Genomic DNA, 18,962 nt, shown 5'->3' with positions numbered 1-18,962 from the left:
ATCCTGATGATATAGGCTAACATGGCAAGTACGATAAAAGTCTGTTTAAAAATGTCGTTTCTGTAGTGTTCACTTGCTCAACCAATTAGATGCGAGATGACCTCATTGTTATGCATGTATCTCAATCATAACGGAAGTCATCCAAGATCTTGACGAGTCACGCTTAAATAAGAGATCTAATAAAAATATGATCAGAAATACAGGGCATTACCATCAGTAGCCTGGGTCAAGTGAAAATCCTACAAATGTTTTGAGGGCAATGCCTAGATTTTGCTGCAACTTTAAGAAAAACGTAATTCCTGACAAGCTGACTAGTTTAGGATTGTACTAGTCCTTGATGCTATAATACTATTAGCCCTTTACCCTGCATAAGAACTTTGGATGTTTCTACAATATTTCACTGAAAGCCCATTTTGATTCCTCAATCCAATTAACACACAAAAACACTTGCATACCTCTGCATCATTTGCATAAAAGCATGCTTTGATAACTATGACAAATGCTGGAGATTTTGAGCTGGTATTCATAGCACCACCTTCAAGGTATACCCATTATTAGAAACTATAAGCCATAAAGATCAAATTTTACTGTAAAACCTTTCTGTAGATAACAGTTATATATAAAAATGGTAAAATGGTTCAGATTTAAGTTGAAATAACCATATAAGATTGAAATTTTCCAGGCTGGCCTATTTGTATCGAATCACCTTGGTAACATTTTCTATTTATAGCAATAAGATCATAAAATGCATCTATTGCATCTAAAAGACAGATAATGTCCGCAGATGAAAATAGTTAAAGGAAAAGGAACTGAACAAAGAGGAAAACATACATTATAGTTCAAATATCTAGAGAGGGTTTTAGTGGCCTGAGAATAGCGGAAATATTTGCAATAAAATGGATTACTGTGGAAAGTAGGTATAAAACTAGGTCAATAGCAAAATAAGCTATGAGGTGGGTGACCTTGTTAAAGTGATTCCATACAGGGACTCTTGGAAGAACATAACACATATTTTTAATGATAGTATACCTTTGAAATTATCTGAAGCAACTGTGAATAGATGTTTCAAATTTCCTGGATAGAAAAGAAAGGTAGTAAAGAAGAAAAATTGTGATACTGAAAAACAATTGAATTTATAGAAGAACCTAGTGTTGTTCTATATTACATACAAATGTAGATGATTATTCGAGAAAGTTAATATTCTCAAATGAAATTCAAACAGTGCTTATTAAAGACAGTAGGGTATATATCTGGGACCAAAATAATGAGATATGGAACCGATGTTATAGTGGAGAACATGTTTATCGAATCCCTTGTGAACAGACAAATGTCTATGTTTTGGAGTTGTATTACTTACAATCATGTGAGTACATTGTCCCTGTAAATAGCAAGATAAATTCAACAAAATATACAGCTGTTCTTGCACAAAATCTGAAGCCAGTTGTTGCCAATGTATTTCTGCAAAGCTCGTCAATATTTCATATGACAATACAACCCTAAACAGATAAAGAAACAGTGAAGTGGAAACAGAACAACATTCTGACAATGATGTGGCCAGCAGAAAGCCATCTCTGAATTATGAATTTAAAGACAATATGCTATATGTCATGTGAAAGTGGCTACTTCTTTAAAAAGAGGGATGGGTTGCTGGAGAATATTAAGTACAATTTGGTGGGGAGTTGTTGTTTTTGGTCTATTTTCTATTACAAATATGTGGCATTTCAAATAAAATTTAAAAAACCATATAATGTGCCTTCCAACCGTCAAAGCATTCCTTTCTGGAATAGTGTGCATTCCCTCATTTATGTGGACCTGAAAGAATATAGCTATTAGCAATGGGTGCATGTTGGAAACCAAACTTTGGAGGATGATTCTATGAAATGTTTAAAGTCTAATTCATTCAAGTTCTCATAAATTTGGCGAAATCCGACTTTCCTTAATAAAGTTGTGCTGCAGAAACCAGTTAGTCGGTTGTTTGTACATGTATAGGGTCTAACAGCACAATCCTGGTTATAAAGTACCAGGCAATGTTAAACCCCATATCAAAATTCCCAGGAAGACAAACCTCTCTAATCAAATGTAAATCTCCTACATGAGACAAAAGATACAAGGTTTAAGATGTTGATAAAAAAATACAAATACCATAAAAAAAAGGCAAAAAGAGTAAAATCATATGTCAATTTTTTCTGTATGTATTGCAATTTTTAGAAGAAAAAAAGCCCAAGACCGTGTCAGCTGGAACAACATCATTTAAGGCATAGGGTTTGCTCCAGGTTTTTGCAACACCAATGAAAGAGAGTAAGGTATAGGTCAAAGTTGTTTGCTCAACAACTTACAATGTTGAGAAAGTAATGTTTTCATAATTTACCTCTGTTTATTTAGTGAAAAGGGTTATTAAGAGCAGGCAAAGTACAATGAGAAGCAAATCAAAAGTAAGGCCCAGACATGTATTCTCAAACCCAAATAAACCTTTATTATTATTTAACAATCCCAACTTTATAAAAGATATTACCAATGGAGAAAATCCTGTGAATAATTGTCATTGAACTTTAAACCTTGTGCAAAAGTGCTTCAGAATGGAAGCACAAAGCTGCAGGTTAAATCTACTTAAAATTAAACTATCCATGGTAAAGCAATGCAACGAAACCCAGGTTAAAGTGATAGGCAACATATCACAACTCTTCTCAGTGATGATACTGATGTCTGAAAACTGCACTCTTTTGAAGTCTCATAAATATGGTGTTGCACAACAAATATGGTGAAAATAATCAAATAATGCACACACTTGTGAAACAATAAACTGCTGATGAAGGGATGGACAACATGATCATTGCAGGGATCCAGAAGCAGTTTTGAGTGGGGACTTTATTACATTTTTATGAGGACTAAAACATGGATCGATTTTTGTTGGGCTCAATTTTTTTTTGTTTTTTTAGTAACTAAAAATTCAATGAAAACTGGTACACTATGTAAAAAAATTATCTTATTTTTACATTTCAATGGCAGTGAGACATTAAGGAATAATAATAAAATCCTTCATCCAATAAATTCTAACACTCACTCTCTTTCTTCTCATCTTTCTCTAGGCTGCTAACATTTTCTTGAGTATTTTCATTCTCAAAATCATCTTCATAATCTTCTGTGCCATTTTCTTTATCGCCTGCATAATGTACCTCTCTCTTGGGTGAACCACCAGGTTGTGGTTGTCTTTTTGGTGAAGGAGTCTCTGGTTTTAACTTCTGTATGGGGGATCCAACCGGCTCTTGTGTAGTATCACCTGGTGCTGTCTTCACTGGTGTCTTTACAACCTAGAAATAGCATGAAGTAGATACATAATGGTCATGCAAAATAATCATTACTTCTGGGTCACTTACAATTCTGGGTCTTACATGTATGTCCTCTGCTCCCCTGAATTTCAACTGAGACTCTAGGACCAGGTGTCCTGGAAGCCGTAACTTTTCTATTCAGAACTTTGAAAGTACTAAAAAGCTGCTTCTTTCTAACCATGAGTCTCAAATGCTGAATAACTGGAAACAAAAATGACATTAAAAAGGTCTGTGTCCATATCTGCTCAGTTAATAGTTGTGGGTAAGTACAACTGCATATTTACCACACATCAGTGCAATGTTGTTTCATAAACCCCTCTTCCTATTTCTAACATGAAACATTGTGAAATATCCTGCTAACAGTATCCAATTCAGAAGTAAATCTCTATGTCAAAACTGGGGCCATATCTCCTTCATTTTTAAAAAAAATGGTGAAAATCAAACTTGTTTTATGACCTTATGTGATCTATTTTCAAAGATATGATACCAAACAAAAAGGGCTTAGAACTTAGGATACAATGAACTCGAAAAGCAGTGTTCCTCTGAATCTCCTTTATTCTCATGCCAAATAGTAATGGCTATCCAATGGGAGCCTAGGAATTATGTGGCTTGAGTGATGATGCTTAGCTATTGAGGTTATCCTTGCAATGAATTTGGTGGGTGTCCTCATCAGACATTACCTCTGTGTCTGCACATAACATTTCTGAAGGCATGGATTAGGCATAGCCATGGTCTCTAAGCATGTCAATGTATCTTTACAATGGATAAGCAGTGAATACATGACTTGCTGGTTGCATCGGTGGCCAGGCAAGTGACATTCCTTGTCTTGCCAGTATGTATAAATAGAGAGGGTGTTCAATGGCCTGAACTGTCAGCTCAGTTGCTGGTTGGATGGTATACATGGCTTTTGGCTGGATGGTCAGGTGGACTGTCTCTGGAACCAACTCTGCAGAATGTGCAATGAAATGGATGGGTTCATCAAACTGATCCCTTTTGGTTCCACATACCATGGAGGTATGTGAACTGTCAGCTGGTAAGCAGTTTGGCTTGTTGCAGTGATGGACATCTGGTAATTAAATATTTACAGCCAGCCCAATGTCTGGACTGGCTTGTTGGCAGCTGGAGCTGAGGCACATAGCATAAAAAGGTGGTGTTATGTATCGTCAAGATCCAACAAATACCACATGCACCTTGATTTACAGGCCATGCTCAGACATGCCGGGTGATTAACACCTGCTGAGCTGCCTAGATAAAGGGGGACACTCTCCCATAAACTCCAAATGATCCATGGAAGTGACAGACATATAGAAAAAAATTGTGCATAGGCCAGCAACTGCACTATTGCTTCCTGAATAAAGCAATGCATCCAAGACACTACCAACAGCTGAAAGAGAGGGTCCTGAGTGGCCAAAAGTGCTTACTGTTATGGATCATTGCCATCTCACCTGTCTGCATGGGTTCGAGTCTCAGATTCGGCCAATGTGGGTATGTGGGAAAGCTTGCCAGTAGCTTCTTGTGTGTTGGTGGTTCTTTCCGGGGTTTTCCCGGATTCTTCTTCCATCATTTATACTGGCCGCCATGTATAGCCTATAAAAGCAGTTATTATCGATTTTTTTTTACTGGTTATTCCCTTCTTGTCAAGAGTAGTTTTATAAGTAAGATCTAATACTTAAAGCTGAATTTTTTTCTACGATTAAAGACTACAACATCTATGTCTCAAATTTGAAGTTATTCACCTTTCTCAATGCAAGAAAAAAATTATGTTACATTTCATGGTAATCCTTGCCAACAGCTTTCTGTGCAACTCAGAGGTTGACCTTGAAACAAAAGCAAAATGCAAGACTTGATCAAAGTATATTATACTGTGTATGTTTTCTGAATTTCAGTTACAAACAAAATATGATAGCAAAATTAAATTTAAATGACAATATGAGAGGAAAACAATAGCTACATCAAAATTTATACACGACTATTATAATCAAAACATTTCATCTGTGTATGAATATGGCTACCTTGTGAACTTTATGCTCACTTATAAGATGAAAACTTAATAAAACATAATAAGTGGGAAACCATAACCAAAAAGTTTATCCACATTGTGTAGAGAGAAAGTTTAGCTCCGATTAATGAGACTGGACTGTCAGTTATGTTCATGAAAAAGAAAAATGAAATCAGGCTAAATGAGATCTTAAATCTGAAATAAATTCTAAGCTGAAGATGGGTATACCTACATAATATTTGAATCAATAACTTTTTTTTATAAATCTGGCACAGGAAGAAAGATGGGTAAAGAGATAAATACAACATATAAAATAATTGCATTCTCAGTGATGATTTCAATCAGTATTTAGGCTCATTATTTGTTGTTGTTGTTGTGGGGTTTAACGCCATATTTCAGCACACGATAGGCTATGCATGGCGGCCAGTATTAATGGTGGAGGAAGAAACCGGGAAAACCCCAGGAAGAACCATTGACCAAAGAGAAGCTACTGGCGAGCTTTCTCACATACCCACATTAGCCGCCTCATTATTTGGATGTTTAATGATATTTTGTTCTAATTATAAAAACAAATTTGATTTTTACTGACAACTCTTGAATTTTCAAGAACTAGGATTCTAAATGTAATTGATAAACACCCCCACTATGTGAATACTAACATTCTATTGCAAGATTTTGAATTATTTTTTTTTAGATCTATGAATTATACAGTTTACATCAAAAGCACAATGAACTGAACAAGCGGAGTCAGTTAATGGTGCAGACAATATGATATGGGTCCTTGAAAAAGGAGCAAAGAATCATTACTTATCAGTCACAGGATGTTTTTTCCAAATGCATAGTATAAACGATCAGCAATTGTTTGAAATCAGTTTGTAATATATAGTTTGCTACAAGTCTGAGAATAATTTGTGTTATTCCTGATATATCTGTGCTGCCTTGTTGTTGCATCAAGCACAAAATGTATGTCTCCACATTCAAACCATATATATATATATATATATATATATATATATATATATATATATATATATATATATATATAGTTTGCATGCTGTATCAATGATATACCAAGAGATGTATAAATGTTTCATTAAAAGGAAACGAGGCCTGCTGAGTCTACTTTTAAAGAAAAATTTATAAAATAAGTGGTATATCACTGATACAGCATATATACTATACATATATTTTATTTATATCATATAAAAATACAATATTTATTCTTTGAACGGAGTTAAGACTGACTACAGGCAATGTGTATCGACAGAGTGAATGAACTCACATCCCTGCTCAGTGTGTCCGCTACAAAATGTAGTCATGTGCCTTTTGTGGTTATTTGCAATCACCTTTGCATATTGATAAATTGTTTTCTAGTTTTTAGTTGCTATTTTTATTCACGTTAGATATAAGACACTTATGATTTAAACATTAAAAATGGTTTAAATTAAGAAAGTAGAGCACTACAAATTCGTAATTAGCTTCTAGAACACTGAACGCTCAGACAATCATGTACTGGATCATGGAAATAGTGTGGCATATGAACTAAACTAAATGACGAACCAACAAGTCAGAGGTAATTAAAATATTTTAATATATTCACAGTTGATCTAAGTCATTATTCTACTTCAATTAACATAACTACTGCCCATAAAATTGTTTCTCTCTCTCCCACCCCTCTGGATGGTGTGCCTTAACTTTTACCAACATTCATAAGCCAGAGACGTCATTGTATGACACAAGCAAAATTCCTCTATGCTCGTCTTTTCATGTAGTTTCAAATGTATCTTGCTATGGGGGAGAGAGAGAGAGAGAGAGGCAACCTTTGGTTATTTTCATTTTGAATCGATAATAAAACCATTTTGAGAACATTATAATAGGTTTAAGAAACAACAATAAAGCATTAAATACATTACAGTACGTGTGCCCTGTAACCGAGAAATTTACCGTATATTGTTGACAGGCTATTGCAACTTTGTATCATTGATTACATAAACACTATAGATAAATCCCAAGGAAAGTTACACATACCATTACAACGAACCATATTTTCAGCCCAAAATTCTTTTTCTCTCTCACTCCAAATTTCTGCGTATTTTGTCCCTTATGCATGAGAGGGGAGAGGAAAAGAAAACAGAAAGTACTGTGATGAAATTGTGTACCATATTAAATTCATGTAGAAAATGGGGATTATTAATACCTTTTATCATCATTTTCATATGTCACTAATGATTAACGAGTGGAAATTCATCACTATCTATAGTCCAAGAATAAACAGCACACAGTTGCATGGATGTATATATATGCGTATTATTGCACCATGGGTGGATCACAATTTGATATACCAGCAGTATATAAATTGTTTATACAAATACTTTAAAAGCCATGTTATTCATAATGTTATTTGTTTTCTTCAGAAAGAAAAGTAACAAAATCCACAATATTTGCCTGGGAATGCACCGTGTCTGCACACTCAATGCTTTACAGGGCAGCAAATTCTGGAATAATTATTTCACAGTTATACCTAGAGAAGCTACACTGTAGAAACCATTGTGTTCTTATTTTACTTATTATGACACTGCCCTTTGACCTTGGAACCCCAAAAACTATTGATGTCGTTCTTACTGCAAAAGACAACCCTCAATAAAGTTTTGGTCAAATAACTTAGTCTAGAACAGAGGTTCTATATTTCTCCAAACAATTACTTGAAATTTTAACAGCAAAATACAGTACCATGCAGAGTTTTGTTTCATGTGATTTTTATTTACATTGCAACAGGATGAAAGATATCTACATAATGTGCAGGCACACTTACACTTGCATGGCAATTTAAAATGGACTTGCAAGTGATATGATTCTGAAGGCAGTTTGATTGATTTAATTCACTAGAAATTCTTTCCTAATTTTTCCATGAAGGACTAATAATAATTGGGTCTTCCACTCTGATTAAGAATGGGCATTTATAATTTGTTTGTATGAATTATCTTACTGTATCCTCTTTCCGAAGAAAAACTGACACGTTGATGGTAGGTGACATCTCACTTGGTACTGGGGGCATCTGCTGTTTTGTTTTATTAGGTGGAATAAGCTGAAAGGAAAATAAAATATTCAGGATCTCAGATGCTAATGTATCTTTTTGAAGCTTACATCCGTGTACAGTCATTGAAACTCATTATATCAAACCTCATATGACTAATGAAATAAGTAAGTTAAAACAAAATGTTGTTCTGTGACAAAAATCTTACAATTATATAATCACTGGACAAAAATAGTATGTGCAGGTGTGGAATTTATAGAAGTAGTTAAGAATTATTCGTTAGTATAACAATAAATGGGAGCAAGATCAACTTGGGAGAAATCTCGATTACATACAGGCAAGTCAAATTAACTTATACTGACATATTAGGTTTCTAAACACAAACAGAAAATGAATTACAAGCAATAATCTAACAATTTAAAAGGAAATCATGATTAGTAGTAACAATGGGGAACATTGCCATAACATGAATTCAGATGTAAGATGGTCATAACATGACTCCCGATATCTTTCCTGCATAATCATTGCACTACAATTCAATATATTTGTAATGCTGAAAAATTTCATAGTAAACATTGATTCAATGAAGTGTGAACAACAGTTTTCAAATTAAGATAAGGGTTCTTTCTTATCAAAACATACAAAGCAAGGATAAAGTTTTCACTGATCTTAATCCACAGTTATATTTCTGGGTATGTAATATATTAGCAGTGACCTTCAAAAAACACGGTTCAATTTCTGTGTATGCCAAATGGATCATAAACAACATGGAGCAATAAAAAGTATTTGGATCAATTCACTTAATACAGCAATATATATAAGCAAAATATAGCAATAAACACTCAATTATCGGCAACAAAAAAAGCTTCTCTTAAGTGTAGAGTTATTTGAGGTAGGATTGGATGGGTTCCTGTTAAAGCCTTAGCTTGGTTCATCCATCAGCTAGCAGTGCAGGGAGTTTATGTTCAGTTATAATCTGTCTCACATGCCTAGATCTATCATTAATTCTGACTGTTGTGGTTCTTGCTATCAGACCATGTGTCACAATGGCAGTAAATATGTATTGATTTGGAGTGCCAATAAATAAAATAATGGTTTTCTTTCAAACAAAATGATAGCTGCAGCTGGTCAATCTGTTCTCTGAAGCAGTTATTTTTATAAGAGTTAAGCTGATATTTATAGCCTTTCTTTCTGCCAAGCATGTCATTTCAACTTCAGTTAAAACCATTATGTTCTAAAACTAATTCCATGTACATCATGGTGTCATTTCAACTTCAGTTAAAACCATCATGTTATAATGTGGTTTATAGGTACCTGTACTTTGAAGCCAATTATTATTACAGAATACATCTTACAAGCTTTTCAAAAACTGGCATGACAAAATAGTTTGTTTCATTATCCTTCAACATGTGATGTAGATTGGACAGCAATGCATACAAGGCTTTGATCTCTAACAAGAAGAGGCAATAAATTACCAATAGTCAGTCAACCTAGGTTTAAAGAAACTAGTTCAGCAGTACCTGAAAGGATCCCTCAACAGATACAGGTTTCATGAAGATCTCTGTGCTGTTCTTTATCAGCAATGTGTTCAGTGGAACCTCTGCACTTCCCAGACTCTGCTCCCCACAACACAAGTGAATCTACATTAAGGACATGATCTTTAGTATGTACTTCACCGTATCCCCATAACAGTTATTATACAAAAAGATCGCAAAATGCACACTCATACTCAAACACTGGTTTCTGTCATTCTTTAAATTAATCACCCATATTTGATAGGAATCTAAATCTGAATTATTTGTGAAATTAAACCTTTTTTGAGAATGGCACGGATTTTTTCACTGCTAGATATTCCAATTTTGAGTTTGAGTGTAAACTCAAGTTGGGGATCTTCATGAGTACAAAACGAATTAAGTGTTCGATAACATTGCTCTGTAAGTAGTGCACCAATTGGTCAGTAATCTGTAAGTAGTGCACCAATTGGTCAGTAATCTGTATGTTTTATGTGCTTTTATTGGTACCATTTACTAATTTTAAAACATCTAATTCAATAAAGACTAGCATGAAAGAGCAATGTTCTGGAAGATCATCTATCAATTATGAACAGACTTGTTGGAATTGTTTAAACAATATTTGCTGAATGGCTCAAAAGATATTACAAAGGAATTATCACATAATCGAGAAACAATCCTGAGACATGTCTACAAATACCCATCCATCACATGTCTTCATTCAGTTTATAAAAATAATCTGATGAATACCCATCCATCAACTGTCTTCATTCAGTTTATAAAAATAATCCGATGACCTCTACTTAGTGACCACCTGTTCTGAAAATACAATTTGTTTTGTTGACAGACGGAGTGGTCTCTCAGGACAGTTTTTGCTATACTTCTGTGGTGAAACTTAGTTTATGCACATAAACTCTATTGCATGTTTTGTAATAAGTTTGTACACTTTTCATATACAATGATTAAAGATGCCAACATGTACCCAGGTACATGTCCATTAATAATAACCTGGGTAATAAAATGAACAACCATGTTGATGTGCTTTTAAACCATATATACGTACATATGGATTACATTTCATATGCATATACTTGTATGCTTATATGCTTTACGACCACAAGTTTAAAACATAACATGCATAAAATTAAATCTGGTCCTTTTTGCATTGATTTACTTTTGCCAATTTTGCTTCAATGGGGATACCGTTTTTGTTTTTCTCATTCTGATCCAGTCTCTTGTTTTGGTGGCTATATGCTTAAACAGACCTTATTTTGTGTTTGGAAAATTTATGTTTCTGACATGGGAGAAGTTGACCTAATGACCATCCTCTATTTACTCTTTAGCAATAACATTTTCAAAGTTCAAGCTAAATATTTACCCACTTAACCACCTTTAGGTAGAAAGTGAAAATTTTGTTAAAATATGACAAAAGGCAGCTATTTATAACGATGTGAATCTGTACATGCTACAGAGAAATATTTATCAAGATGTCAGAGATGTTTCACTTTAACAATTTTTGTGCTCCCACAAACAAATGATCAATAGGCAATAATACAATGCTGCAAAGGAAGCTGGTAACCTGATAGGTAGCAGTCCACATTAAGAACTCATAAGCAAAACTTAATGGACACTTGCTGATAGGTCAATTTGATCAAGCAATAATTTTCATATTGATGGCACAGGGAGCCTTTTTTCAACAGAAAAGAGGTTTTCTTTTTTGTATAAACATAATTCAAACAAAATACAACAGAAAAGACTCTGGGAAAATCGCTAAACCATTTGCTTTTCTCACCTTCAGACCTGGCTGGTTTGTCATGAAGATTCGCAATGCTTCCACACTTGTCCGTATTCTCACAGAGGCTCTCTCAGCTGGAAAGTGTGGTTCAAGCAAATCATGGAAGACTTCATTTGTGACATCATTACCGAGTAGGGAATAGTAAAAGAAATACCCATTGACCCCTGGTGGCAGAGCTTGTGAACTTGGTATCAGCTGGGGAAAAAATGCAAAAGTAATTTTGTATTTTAGCAAATAAAAAAAAATTCTGTCAAAATTTAGTTTATTCGGTCTTATTAAATATGATGAGATATAAAGACTAATGAATGCAGCTTAGATTTATTGTCATGTAAGCATGGTATTGTGTGTCAAGTCAAGAACTTGTGCACAACTGTACTCTTGATGTACTAGAGTAAAGGGTCTACCCTAGGATGCATAAGCGCAGGATTCATACTAATTGCTTACAAAAATCATACTGAAATATCAACAAAATGTGTGAAAATTGCACATAACATTTTCAAGTTCTAACACATGTCTGTATTAACTTCTGCTACACATTCCCTAACATTTCAGTTCTAAAATAGATCCTGGATCCAATACCATTCCTGCATCATGGTATTCTATTTTAATTCATTTGCAAAGAATTTCTTGGCTGAGTAACCTCTTAAAAACTTATATTTTTTGTGTACTTTAAGCTGCTAACAGAAAATATGAATCTCTATTAACAGCTGCAACTGCTATGCAAATATATGAAAGTAATGCCGACTAAAAACCGTCCATGATTTTACTGTGACAAAATGATTGTCTGCAAGAGAGTAAGTACTGCAGATAGTTCATCATTTGTTGTACTACAATAAGAACATTCTTTTCTGGGCCAAAGTTAAAGAATCTGCAGCAGAACATTCAAACAAAAGGGTAATTTTATTATATGTTTAGATAGGACTCCAAACAACTTAGATGCCTGTGCCAGATTAACACAACTAAAGAACTTTAAGACCAACTGGGACATAACTCAGTAAAATGTTTGCCAAGACAGGCAAAGATCAAACTTGAGCTAGATCCTCTTAATATGAATAAATCTGGTTTGAACCTGTAATGTTCTTAAAGTGTCACTGAGGGGAAACAATTGGTCATGAAAAGACATGGGTAAAATGATGCCCAATCCAAAGCTTGTTGGGCCAAAAAAATATATTAATTACTGAGACATTCTAGGCTCCCCAAAAGAGGAAGAAAAAGGAGAAGAGACCATCAGGAAGATTTGATAAATCTGTTCTGCAATGTATTATGGTTTTATTCAGTACAATTACCAGAACAATAATTGAATAATTTTAAGTTGTTGTAAAATATTTCATGATGCTCTTTGTAGCAGTTGAAACTCCAAGTAGTATTAGTAGTAATATAAGTAGTGCTTGTAATTGTAATTTATGTACATTTATTCATTTAATTAGATAATATTTTTTAAAAACAATTTCTGTAAATCTTTATGACTAAAACCATAAACTTTTACTAAGTATTCTTTTATCCTCAATCTTCTTCCAGAGATAACATGATCTATGAACTTTTTTCATTTTTTTTGGTCTAGTAGAAAGTGACATCTGGCTTATCATCTATTTTATGCTTTTGCAATAAACATAATTTAGCCTCATGGTTGTATCAGTCCATATTTCTCTGATTTAGAAACAATAAACAATGTATTGATGTATATAATTTCTGATTATGTCTCTCATTTAAAAGTGACTTTTAAACATTAGAAGAAACTGTCACTGATCAAACATTCTGGAGCATGTTTACGGATCTGTTGCTGTCAGCATATGCATACCTGTGCCAAATTAGCAGCACTAGCAATTGTTACTGAGAGAATGAAATAATCTTTGCACCGGGCAGGTGGTCCTATTTGATAGTATCCCTCCTCTTCATTTAGTAGAGGTTGTAGTAGGCGCGAGTCTGCTCCTGTAGGTGGTAACTCATCTATAACTGCAATTAGAAGAAAAAAAAATGGTTTATGACAGAATATGTGGAGTTAGAAAAAAGGCAGTACACAAATAAAGACATACACACATATGTAGAATATTGTCCACAACTAGGATCTTTAAAGGAGACTAGAAATCAGTGGAAATATACAATTATAATAAATGCACTGTAGAGTAAAACCTTGTTCTGAAGCATCATGTGCGACCATACAGCCAGTATTTAAATATTGGCATATTTTCAGGGCGCTGAGTTTCCGTGACCTCGTATGCATAATTTCCGCGCCTATTCGGTTATTTTCGTAAAGTGACGTCATAGTAGCGACTCCAGCATCCAGATTGCCAGTTGCTAGGTTCATTTCATGTAAAGAGCAATGCCGTTCTGCGTTGCTTTTGGGTGTAATAGCATACTAAGAAAAAGCTGTGGACTTCATTTTTTTTCTTTTCCAAAAGATAAAGGAATAAAGAAAGCATGGATGCATTATTGCAAGCGAGTTGATTTTAAAGTAACACCATACAGCACTCTGTGCTCCTTACATTTCTCAAAGGAATGTTACGAGAGGGATCCTGAAAAAATGGCTTCTCTTGGATACGCAAATGCTAGGCCAAGATTAAAAATTGGCGCTGTTCCAGACATACCTTTGGATATTTTAAATCCTGGGAAAAGCGTTAAACGCGTGGGTTACGAAAAAAGGCAGAAAACTGAGGTAAGTGACCACAAAATGCAACAATCCATTCACAGACATTTATCTACACTAGTACCAGACATGTATATAGTATCAGATTGGTCCATACGCTAACTGTATTGTAGCATACATGTAAAATACACTGTAACTGAATCAGAAGATGCAATCTTTTTAATGTTTATATTGATTACTTTCTGAGTTATGCTTTGCATATATATTTTATATATTTTGTTTGTTTGAAGAATTCTCAAGTTCCGAACGATGAAAACCGTTCTCAATGTCTTTTACACATCCTCGGTTTTAGTCTATTCGTCCAGAATGCAATATTATCTCTTACTGTTTCAGTGTTGGATGTACATTTTCAAGATATTATCCCTAGGTGGTGTGTGTGTGTATGTGTGTGTGTGTGTGTGTGCTGGGGGGTGGTGGTTATGAATGCCATTTACATATAATATGATTGAACCTAATGCTTCTTAAATGAATTTATTGCATGGTGGTGAATTTTTAATTTTAACTTTTGACACCATCACTTAATCATTATTTTTTCCACAGCACACAGTGTTTAAGTACTTATTTTAAAATGACATTGCTTATTAAATTCCAAATTATGAAATATGAGCACCTTCTTACCATTGTACTTTTCTACTTTCAGGTTTTGAACACATTGTTAACAGACAAAAGTGGGGAAGCTGAACACATTTTAAAACACGATTCCACAGATAGTCATGAGCATATCTCGGAAGTAGATTCAACTTTCAAATATGCAACTCAGATCTGGTCTCCTCCACCAGAAAAACAAAAAGGTGTTCATATACAATGTCAAACAAATTTTAAATCGATATTAAAAAGTAGAAATAGGCGCGTGCAGGTTAGACCTGATGTAAAGTCAAAAGGCACACAAGCAGTGGCACGTGTATCAGATGTTGGAATACAGTGCAGCCTAGTAAAACTGCCCCCACTGCATATTTTGAGGAAGGATAAAAATGAAGTTGAAGATCCAGAGAGTTGCTTGGATTTAAATGAACCTGGAAACAGAGATTCAGGTATGCCTTCAAACACCGATCAGGATCCTGACTATGTACCTGAGAGTTTAGTACGTGATGTAGAAGACATGGAAAGTGATCCTGATGAGGTACTACAACCATTAGGCAGCATTAAACCAGTAGATGAAAGGTATTTCCTTGTCTCTGAATCCAAGCTTTTTGAACTTCTAAAAATATGTCAGCATTGTAAAAGTGTCTGTATTGTACAAGTCAAAAGTGTCCTTGGAACTATGATAACTGTAAATTCCATATGTAGTCATGGTCACACTTCCACATGGCACAGTCAGAATATGTGCCAAAAAATGCCATTGGGCAATTTGTTACTCTCAAATGCTATTTTAGTATCAGGTAACAGTGCTGCTCAGATCATCAGCTTGTTCCATGCATTGAACTGTCCTATTTTTTGTCATAGAACATATGACAATCTACAGACAAATTATTTGATCCCAAGTGTTTACAGGCTGTGGGATCTTCACCAAGCAGACAACATCACAGCAGCACAGGGATCAATGTTGATTCTAGGAGGGGATGGAAGATGTGACAGTCCAGGTCACTCTGCAAAATACTGCAGCTATACTGTCATTGACCTGGACACCAATGTTATTCTGGACTTGAAGCTTGTGCAGGTAATAAAGTTGTACCATCAGTTCTTTAAATTGCACACTTGGTCATTTTCATTACAACCAGAGCAAATGGATAGGATCTAAACTTGCATGCTTTTCTGTATAAATTTGTAAAATGAAGTTCAAGACAGCCACTGCCAACTACATGTATTAATAAAGGTCCCATTCTGATATATCAGAATCTTGGATCACTGATCAGATACATTTTCATACTTATGACTTTATCGCAGAAACTGAAAGTTCAGAAGCTATGCACATTTCTATTTCTCATTTGCATGTCTGAAATAATAGCATTTGAAATTGACAGTCACTGACTTGAAACTAAGATTTAATATGCAACAACACCAGTACATATTTACAGTCAGATTTTGTTTTCTTCAGTCTAATGAAGTAAAAAATTCATTCCACATGGAATTAGAAGGGTTGAAGAGGTGTCTCCATAACTTGGAGGAATTTGGGCTTACTGTGGACACCTTGGTCACTGATCGCCATGTCCAGGTTAAAAAGTTCATGAAGGAAGAGCACAAGGACAAAAGTCATTATTTTGATGTATGGCATCTTGCAAAAGGTAATCACCATCAAACACTAAAACAAATTTTCTATTTCTTAAAAGGAGCAATATTAGCTATTTACATATGGGTTTCAAAATAATTTATTTGTAAAGTTGTATAAATAATTGGTAGCTTCTGTATGTAGATCCGTGTAAAATGCATTCATAATAATTTCCCACGTGATCGTTTCCACTGATTTTTATTTTTTAAATTCTTTTTAATGTCTCATCTGCTCTATCTGTGCAATTTTGAAAACAGTATGACTTGCTAGTACATGCATGTAGCAGCAAAGAGAACCTCTTCAGCAATTAAAAACTTTTGCACTTATATATTTTTGATAATGAGTAGGATTGTAGTTAGTTAAGATGCAACAGTCTCAAGAATTCTATCATATTCTATTTAATAGGTGTTTCAAAGAAACTGGAGATGGCAGCAAAGAGGAAAACATTCAGAGATATTAGACCCTGGATTAAATCCATTGTGAATCACATTTATTGGGTTGCCTCATCTTCTGGTTCTAATGGCCCGCTGAAACGTGCAAAATGGTTGTCCATCCTTAACCATGTTTCAGACATCCATGAAGGGCATAGTTTGGAGTTTCTAAAGTGTGAGCATGGTCCACTAGATGCTCGTCAGTGGATTAAAAAAGGTACAGTAATTCACATGTAGTACAACTTCTCCTTGGCATACAATGATGAATATACAGTTTTTATTATATATGTTTGTTTTTCCCTGCAACTTGACAAGAGGATCATAGCCACAGAAATCCTTTTCATAAATGATTAATCACATAATGTGCCAATTTGCATTTTCTAAACCCTCTTCACCCTCCCTGCCATATTCAGGTGGGTATCAAGAACATTTATCATGATCAACCATGTTACATTCTTTAGGGAGGGAAACATGCTTAATCCTGTCAATCCTTTATTTTCAAGCAAATTTATTACCAAATTTGACTCTGTACAAAAGTAATTTTGAAGAATTAAAAAAATCTGTATTTGCCAACACACTGATCATTTATATTTCAGGGTCAAGAGCTTACAAGAAGTTAAGGGAGATTGTAGAAAGTCCATATCTTTTAAGAGATATTGAAAAATTATCCCCCTGCCACCAGACATATGGACTTGAAGTCTTTCACAGTGTTGTGACCCATTATGCACCTAAAAGCACCCATTTCTTCTTTCCTGCAATGCAAGCAAGGTAAGGTGTCATCCATTTGGGACAGGAATGTGTAGAAACAGTGATAAGATTAAATACTTGTCATTCATTTACTGCAAGGGGACTGATGCCATTACACACAATAAAGTACAACAGTGAACTCTTTTTCTTTTAAAAATAAGGAAATATTAGATGCTTCACCACATATGGTGTGTATGTGGTGTGTGCAGTGGTTTTGAGAAAATTTAAATGAGTTTGTCTGATATTTTACCTTTTGCATTAGATGAGAACATACATACATATTCTACATCATATGTTTATATTATTGAATTGCTATTAGTATTTCTTAACACTGAATTTGAATTTTCAACCATATTTTATTTCAAAATGAGGGCATTTATTATCACTTGCTTAAAACTGAACACCTTATAATTTTTCAGACTGTTTATAGCTGCATTGCACTATAATGAAAACTGTTCAAAGCAACAGGCAAGGACTAGTGCTGGACAACTCAGATGGAAAGTGTGTTACCCCAAATCCAAAAAAGGACAGGTGGCAGTTGTCAAGCCATGCAAAGAAGAGTCAACATATGGTTTGTTATTTCATTAAATCTTAAAAAAACTAACTTCATATTGTAATGGCAACAGCATCATGTTGTTTGAGGGCCATAACACACAATGCGCTACAATATAGTTCCAACACAGCATTCAACATTCACACACCCCAGCACATACACGCGCACAAATAAACTTTGTTTTAATATTTCTGCATTTGTAAATTAAAATTGTTAAATATAACATAATTGTCTCCTTTGATCAATGTCGTGAAATTTGTATTTGGTAATTACAAACTTAAGCAGTGACTTGGTCATGATTATTCTTTTATAGATTATATCCAAGAGTTGAAAGAAACAGTCATGACAAGAAGGGCATCATTACCCAAGTATGAACAGGCTTTCAAGGAGGCACAGAAATATTTAGGAGATGTCCCAGAAAATCTAACTGAGAACTATGCTGAAGTAGATAAAGAGTCTCTAGTAGAGGAGCACAAATCAAGATTTCCATTCAAAACTATGTAGACTATTTATTCCCGATTGGAAGAGATTGCATATAGGTGTAACATTTTCTATTTAAATCTTTGAAGCCATAATAGTAATCCAGTCTTGTCAGGGGGGTGTATTTGAAGACAGAAAAAAAGGTGAATAAATTCTCTTTAATACTTTTAAATAGCTTTCAAGATTTTACAGGAACTTGGTATATATATATATATATATATATATATAAAGTACAC

The 18,962-nt window shown here is 34.4% G+C and overlaps 2 protein-coding genes across 3 annotated transcripts in view; one reads left to right on the top strand and one right to left on the bottom strand.

Annotated features, from left to right (window-relative positions):
- LOC149800631 (centrosomal protein of 120 kDa-like) overlaps positions 1 to 18,962 on the bottom strand; it is a 90,842-nt gene that overhangs the window by 61,249 nt on the left and 10,631 nt on the right. For both annotated transcript variants that reach the window (XR_016420538.1, XM_089954627.1), the window contains exons 4-8: positions 13,464 to 13,618; positions 11,663 to 11,860; positions 9,880 to 9,999; positions 8,312 to 8,410; positions 3,062 to 3,308 (exon numbers count right to left, since the gene is read on the bottom strand). Coding sequence is in view for 1 of the 2 variants with exons in the window: in XM_089954627.1 (XP_089810753.1) it covers positions 3,062 to 3,308; positions 8,312 to 8,410; positions 9,880 to 9,999; positions 11,663 to 11,860; positions 13,464 to 13,618 (819 nt within the window). In the remaining variant the exon portion in view is untranslated. The remainder of the gene's footprint in view (positions 1 to 3,061; positions 3,309 to 8,311; positions 8,411 to 9,879; positions 10,000 to 11,662; positions 11,861 to 13,463; positions 13,619 to 18,962) is intronic.
- Positions 13,971 to 18,922, top strand: LOC149800633 (uncharacterized). Its single transcript, XM_089954628.1, has 7 exons — positions 13,971 to 14,318; positions 14,950 to 15,966; positions 16,345 to 16,531; positions 16,921 to 17,163; positions 17,543 to 17,714; positions 18,113 to 18,264; positions 18,560 to 18,922. The coding sequence occupies exons 1-7, from the start codon at positions 13,986 to 13,988 to the stop codon at positions 18,748 to 18,750; spliced, it is 2,295 nt and encodes a 764-aa protein (XP_089810754.1). The 5' UTR covers positions 13,971 to 13,985; the 3' UTR covers positions 18,751 to 18,922.

Source organism: Sinohyriopsis cumingii, chromosome 4 (assembly GCF_028554795.1).
Source record: "Sinohyriopsis cumingii isolate HCF-2022 chromosome 4, ASM2855479v2, whole genome shotgun sequence".
Lineage (NCBI taxonomy): Eukaryota > Metazoa > Mollusca > Bivalvia > Unionida > Unionidae > Sinohyriopsis > Sinohyriopsis cumingii.
The sequence above is the reverse complement of the archived record's forward strand: the minus strand, read 5'-3'. Positions and strand labels throughout refer to the sequence as shown.